At 39.3% G+C, this 7,506-nt stretch overlaps 1 protein-coding gene across 1 annotated transcript in view; it reads left to right on the forward strand.

Annotated features, from left to right (window-relative positions):
* Positions 1-7,506, forward strand: part of RAD9B (RAD9 homolog B (S. pombe)) — a 34,395-nt gene that overhangs the window by 20,530 nt on the left and 6,359 nt on the right. Inside the window, exon 8 of the mRNA XM_011936389.1 lies at positions 273-507. Within this exon, the coding sequence (XP_011791779.1) occupies positions 273-507 (235 nt within the window). The remainder of the gene's footprint in view (positions 1-272; positions 508-7,506) is intronic.

Raw genomic sequence — 7,506 nt, forward strand, 5'->3', positions numbered from 1 at the left:
TAATTTGCTTGACTTTTCCTCTAACTTGCTCCTGTTACCATATCACAAGATATTCTATGCACAGTGAGTTGCTTTACTGAAAGATTCGTCTGTCAAGAGAACTTACAAATCATCATGTATATAAATTTTAACCAGCAACAATTTAGTTCCATGTATTTCAATATATTCCCTAATCCAGTGGTATCATTGTCATCCCACATTGTCCATTAGTTATATAAAAAATATATTTCACAATAAACAGTTCATTCATTTAATGCCTATTAATACCTCAGGTCAGATCTGATTAAAAAAAAGGCTGGCAAAAATGTAACCAGCCAGGCCCTGGAATATATTTCAAGAAAAGCAGCACCAAGAAGGCTTTATCCTAAGGAGACTCTCACAAACGTCTCTGCATTGGAAAACTGTGGAAGCCCTGCAATGAAAAGAGTGAATGGAGATGTCAGTGAAGTATCAGAAAACAGTGTCAGCAACACAGAGGAAGTGCCAGGGTCTCTGTGTCTCAGAAAGGTAAAATAAAAGCGTTGAGATTCAACCACATCTCAGTCAAGAATTCCCATCTGTCTCCCTTTGCAGTCTTCTTCCCCAATCCCCACCCGGCCATGTTCTGAAAATTTATTTTCTTATTTTTTGATAGGGGAAAAGTGAAGCTAGTCTGAATTATAGACTGAGGAAAAGTCTGATAGAGAAAAGTCTGATTTACGGAATATCAATAGAAAATAGTTAAATTGTTCAGTCAGTAATTTCTAATAAAGCATATTCAAGTAGAGATTTGGGTCACTTGTTTCCAATAATAAATTATGATTGCTTATGGTATATTCTATCTTGAATAACAATAATATCTTGAGGTCATATAATTTGTTTCCTAAAATATTTCCTTCTAATTTTACTTTTCAAATTTGTTTGGTAAATCTTGTATTCGTAATAGTACAAATGTAAATTTCATCCCAACAAATATCACAAATTCCTTCATAATGGAGTCCCAGTTAATAACATCTTATTCTATAAGATAGATGATAAGCTTCACAGAATGCTGTAGTGTTAAACCTTACGAAATCTACTGAAGGTAAGCAATGTATAAGAAACTGAAGTATCTCAAATATTGATAATCCTAATTTTACTTGTTTAATGTTTTGTTCAAGCTTGTTTTGCTGTTGTTATTGTTGGTTTGGAAATATGAGTTTCTTAGTGAGAATTAGAAATTTGAAAGCAGAAATAATATTTTTGAAAGTTACCATCACCATCTTGGCTGGGTACAGTGGCTCACGCCTGTAACCCCAGCCCTTTGGAAGGCCAAGGAGGGAAGATCTCTTGAGGCCACGAGTTCAAGAACAGCCTGAGCGACAGAGTGAGACCCCATCTCTACAGGAATTTAAATAGTAGCCAGATGTGGTGGCTGTAGACCCAGCTGTTGAGGAGGCTGAAGTGGGAGGATCTCTTGAGCCCAGTAGTTCAAGGCTTCAGTGAGCTATGATCGCACAATTGCACTCCAGCCCTGGCAACAGAGTGAGACCCTGTCTCTTAAAAAAATAAAAAATTCACCATATTACGCTGTATATGACTTTTAGGGCAGAATTTGATTAGTAAACTGGACTTACTCAGTTTGATACCATAGGTGTTTTACTGAGTACTTGTTATATGCCCAAAACTTAGGGCAATTTTCTCTTCCTGTATGTTACTAAGTTGGCCATAAAGTGAAAACTAAAATCTGTGTTCTCATTGTACAAATCACTGTCCCCTCGTATTTTTCTAGTCACACATATTGTGCTTACTTTTTCACAGGCAACAACAGAAATAATTTTCCTGCTGCTTCAGGTCCCTGAAATTCACTAAGATTGCCAGTTTCTTTGCTAGAGAAAATGACATTTAGAACTTTAAGCTCCATGAGCACCATTACAGCACTCTTTACTCCAAATTTCCTATTGTGTCACCAAATTCTTGAAAGAGGCTCTATTTTTAAAGGGAATTATTTGCCTTAATGTGGCAAACTCCTGCAAAGCTGAAATTACATTATGGGTAAATGATGTAGACCCTTATCATATCTGCCTGAACTTCCATGGGCTTCCTGCCGTCCTCTGTGCCTCTGTTCTCCTTCACCCTGCTTCTCTTCGACAGTGTACTCATAGATTTTTGTCCAAACCTGAGGTCTACATTGAGTCCCAGGGGTTTAGAGCCCTGGCTCTAGAGTTCACATTCCAAGGTTCAAACCTCTCTCTTACCACGTATTAACTGTAACTTGGACAAGTTATTTATTTTGCCCTCAGTTTCCTTAGTAAAATGGGGATAATAATAATTATGCCCACTAAATGGAATTGTAAAAATTGAGCTAAAGGTGTAACAGGCACATGGTCAGTGCTTGATAAAATTTAGGTATTGGCTGAGCACAGTGTCTCACGCCTGTAATACCAGCACTTTGGGAGGCAGAGGCGGGCAGATCACGAGGCCAGGAGTTAAAGACCATCCTGGCCACCCGTCTCTACTAAAAATACAAAAATAAGCTGGATGTGGTGGCGGTCGCCTGTAATCCCAGCTACTTGGGAGGCTGAGGCAGGAGAATGGCGTAAACCTGGGAGGCGGAGCTTGCAGTGAGCTGAGATCCGGCCACTGCACTCCAGCCCGGGCGATAGAGCAAGACTCCATCTCAAAAAAAAAAAAAAAAATTATTATTGTTACTTATCACTCTCTTGCTTTTAAAACTCTTAGTTTGGCCAGGCGTGGTGGCTCATGTCTGTAATCCCAGCATTTTGGGAGGCCAAGGTGGGCAGATCATAAGGTCAAGAGATCAAGACCATCCTGGCCAACATGGTGAAACCCTGTCTCTACTGAGAATACAAAAATTAGCTGGATATGGTTGGCCAGGCTGGTCTCAAACTTCTGACCTCAAATGATCTGCCTGCCAATACAGACCAATTTCTGGGTGCTAAGTGTGCTCTTTTGTATGAGGGTTTCATTGCTTCTGGGCCCTCTCAGGTGGCAGAGCCAGGAATTATATGTATGCATTAACATGTATACATATATTGATCTGTTATTATATCTATTTATATACATTCATTAAAACCTATGAATTCATATTGATTCCTCCAATTCCATTCCAGCACCATAGGGTTCATGCTATTCTCCCCGTTATTTGAAACTCTTTGACAATGAGAAACTTATCTCTTATCCACTAGCTATTAACTTACTGTAAATCCCAGAATGCATAATTTCAGAAGTTCTAACTCATACTCCTGTGAAAAATCTACAACTAAAAGTACAGTATTTGTGAACATTCTTGTCTTTAGTCTTCAAGTATTCAAAATATGTTTTTCAAAGTTACTTAGCTTAGTTCTTTTCTTCCACCACTCAGATTTCAGTATGGTGATGTTAATCATTTGTAATATAGTTAGCTTCATTTGTTTGTTTGTCTTCCATTTTGGTTCTCCCCAAATCCTTGTTGATTGTGTTTATTTGCTGCTTTGAGTGCTGAAGCATTAACACGGTCCTAAAAGTCAGAACTATACAAAGCAGTGTTACTTCCTCTCTCTTTTCTACTCTGTGCTACAGCCCCTTGTAGAGAATAAATCTCATTAGTTTCCTTTCTTTTTTTTTTTTTTTTTTTAAGATGGAGTCTTGCTGTTTTGCCCAGGCTGGAGTGCAGTGGTGTGATCTGGGCTCACTGCAACATCTGCCTCCCAGGTTCAAACAATTCTCATACCTCAGCCTCCCGAGTAGCTAGGATTATAATTGTGCACCGCCACGCCCAGCTAATTTTTGTAGACACGTGGTTTCATAATTTTGGCCAGGCTGGTCTTGAACTCTTGACCTCAGGTGATCCATCTGCCGCAGCCTCCCAAAGTGCTAGCTAGGATTATAGGCGTGAGCCACTGTGCCCGCCCTAGTTTCTCATTTATCATTTCTATATTTCTTTTTACACAAATGAACAGATACATATACACTTTCTTCTTTTTTTTTACACTATAAATTCAATTTTCCACTTTGCTTTTTGTACTTGAGAGCGTATACTAGAAATCACTCCATCCTGGGTTCTTTTTTTCCCCTAACAGCTGCATTGTGTTTCACATGTGAATGTACCATAGTTAATTCAACCATTCTCCCATATCTGGGCATTTAGATTCCTTCACCAGTATTTTATTTACATTTACAAACAAAGCCGCAATGAATAATTTTTTACACATATATTTTTATATCATCAGAAATGTATTTTCAAGGTAAATTCCTAAAAGTGGGACCACTGGTTCACAAGGTGAGTGCAGATATAGTTCTGTGAAGTTCTGCCAGATTCCTCTCCAGTTATGCCAGTTTGCCTTGCCTGCAGTAGTGGAGTGCCCATTTCCCCACAGCCTGGCAAGCAGCATGTGTTGTCCAACTTTAATTTTTTTTTTTTTCCAAGCTGATAGTTGAGAAATGGTTATCTCAGTATGGTTTTAATTTGCATTTCTCTAATTGTGAGTAAGGTTGAGCATCTTTTCATGTGTTTAAAGATCATTTTATAATTTTGTGAATTGTTTATTCATGTCTGTTCCCATTTTTCTGTTGAGTTTTTATAAGCATTCTTTATATAGATAGGAATACTAGTCCTGTATCTGTGATAAATGGTGCATTTATTTTTTCCCTCTTTATCAGTTGTGTTTTAAGGTTTATTTTGCCATGCAAAAATTTTTCATTTTTTTTCTTTCTTCAAATTTTTCATTTTATGTAGTCCAATTTATATTGTTTAAGAATTGTCAATGGAGTTTTGAGTCAGTAATTAGAAAGCAAGCTTTTCCGTACATGGAGTTAAAAAAGGAATTTACCCATGTTTTCTTCTAGAACTTGTGGGATTTCATTTTTTCATATTTACATCCTGAGCCATTTGGAGTTTCTCTTCTTGTGCATGGCATAAAATACAGAACTAATTCTATCTTTTTCAAAATGGCTTCCCAGCTATCCCAGAACCGCTTATTATGAAGTCTGCCTTTGCCCTAGTGATTTGAAGGTCCTGTTTATCATATATTAAATTTCTTTTTCTATTTTGAGTCACTTGTGGACTTTATTTTCTGTTCTTCTGATCCATTTGTCTCTTCATGTGTCTGGACCACACTTTACATAGGCTTCAGAGTATGGTTTAGTGTCTGGTATGGTTCGTCTTTGTGGCAGTGTTCTTCTGGCTATTCTTGAAGGTTTGTTTGTTTATTTAGAGACAGAGTCTCACTCTGTCGCCTAGGCTGGAGTGCAGTAGTGCAATTTTGACTCACTGCAACCTCCGCCTCCCAGGTTCAAGTGATTCTTCTGCCTCAGACTCCTGGGTAGCAGGGATTACGCCACCACACCCAGTTAATTTCTGTATTTTCAGTAGAGACACAGTTTCACCATGTTGGCCAGGCTGGTCTTGAACTCCTGGCCTCAGGTGATCTGCCTGCCTCGGCCTCCCAAAGTTCTGGGGTTACAGGCGTGAGCCACCACACCCAGCTAGGTTTATTTTAAATTTGAACTTCAATATCAACTTATCTTTTCCATAAAAAATTTATTCAAATTTTCAAGCCGGGTACTGTGGCTCACGCCTGTAATCCCAGCACTTTGGGAGGCCGAGGCGGGCGGATCCCTTGAGTTTGAGACCAGCCTGGCCAACATGGTGAAACCCTGTCTCGACTGAAAATACAAAAATTAGCCAGGCATGGTGGTGTGCGCCTATAATCCCAGCTACCCAGAAGTCTGAGACAGGAGAATCACTTAAATTCCGGAGGCAGAGGTTGCAGTGAGCCAAGATCGTGCCATTGAACTCTGGCCTGGGCGACAGACAGATCAAGACTCTGTCTCAAAACAAACAAAATTATTCACATTTTCTTAAATTTGTTAACTTGGGGAAAACTGACATTTTCATTCTTTCCAGAAATAGGCAATGTGTTTCCATTTGTTTAAGTCTACTTTTGTCTTTCAGGAGTGTTTTACCATTTCCTTTGTATAGGTTTTGTACATTTACTTTTTTATCTTATTTATTTATTTTTTGAGACAGGGTCTTGCTCTGTCATCCAGGCTGGAGTGCAGTGGTGCGATCTTAGCCCACTGCAGCCTCCACCTTCCAAGCTCAAGTGATCCTCCCACCTTATCTTCCCAAGGAGCTGGGACTACAGGCACACACCACCACACCCAGCTAATTTTGTTTTTTTTTTTTTTTTGCAGAGACAGGATTTTGCCATGTTTTCCAGGCTAGTTTCCAACTCCTGAGTACAGGCAATCCTCCTGCCTTGGCCTCTCAAACTGCTGGAATTACAAGTGTGAGGCACTGTGCCCGACCTGTATATTTATTACTAAGTTTATTCCTAAATAATCTCTGTTGCTGTTGTACATGGAGTTTTCTCTACCATTATTTTCTCTGCCTATTATGTATGTGAAGACTATTTTTATGTGTGTTAATTTTATACCCTGCTACCTTGCTGAATTATGTTATTGTTTCCATTAATCATTGATTCTCTCAGGTTTTCTAGGCATACTATCTATCATTTTATATAGAAATTGTTTTATTCTTTAACGCCTCCAATTTATCTCTTCAGCTGCATTAAGTACGATGCTGCGTAGCAGTGGAATGAGGGAGCACCTTTTTTAGTTCCTGATCCTAGTGGAAAGGTGTGGCACACACTTTTGTGTTTTACTTTTGCTCCTGCTGTTGTTCCTACACCCTGGGGTGATCATATTTCTTTCTTCTCTACCTTTCAAACTTTTAATTTTATTTTTTACCCACACTACACAGATGTAGCCCTTTCAAACTTTTATCCACCCTTCAAGGCCTGGCTCAAATGACACTTCTCCTTTTGAAGCCTTCTAATTCTAGTCAGAGCATTTTGTTCATCCTATTCCTTCGTTATTTTTAAATTTTTTATTTTGTTTGAAATGGAGTTTCACTCTGTTGCCCAGGCTGGAGTGCAGTGGTGCTATCTTGGCTCACTGCAACCTCTGCCTCCCAGGTTCAAGCAATTCTCCTGCCTCAGCCTCCCGAATAGCTGGGATTGCAGGCGCCTGCCACCACACCCAGCTAATTTTTGTATTTTTAGTAGAGACAGGGTTTTACCACATTGGCCAGGCTGCTCTTGAACTCCTTACCTCAGGTGATCCGCTCTCCTCAGCCTCCCAATGTGTTGGGATTACAGGCGTGAGCCACTGCGTCTGGCCCTATTCATTCGTTATTATGCCACACGATAATTCTTTATGTGTACTCTTACACCACTAGGCAGAGTAGGAGCTCCCCGAGGGCAGACCTGAATCTTACCTCTGTGTTCCTAGTGCAGAGCCAGGAATTGGCACAGCTTCTGCTCTGCCTTGGGATATCCTCGGGTGATATCACAGAATTCCCAAATGAAATCAATTTTAATTCAGTTTATTTTAAAAAAGAAGTATATGTGAGGTGTGCTACTTTAGGAAAGAGAATTTTCAAAATTAAATTATGATAGATATCGCCATATTCTAAACAATGACCAGTGGCTTTTTCTGCTGTGGATTTTTTTTTCTTTTCTATTTGAGTCAGAATCTTACTCT

Source organism: Colobus angolensis, unplaced genomic scaffold (genome assembly GCF_000951035.1).
Source record: "Colobus angolensis palliatus isolate OR3802 unplaced genomic scaffold, Cang.pa_1.0 Scaffold10, whole genome shotgun sequence".
Classification (NCBI taxonomy): domain Eukaryota; kingdom Metazoa; phylum Chordata; class Mammalia; order Primates; family Cercopithecidae; genus Colobus; species Colobus angolensis.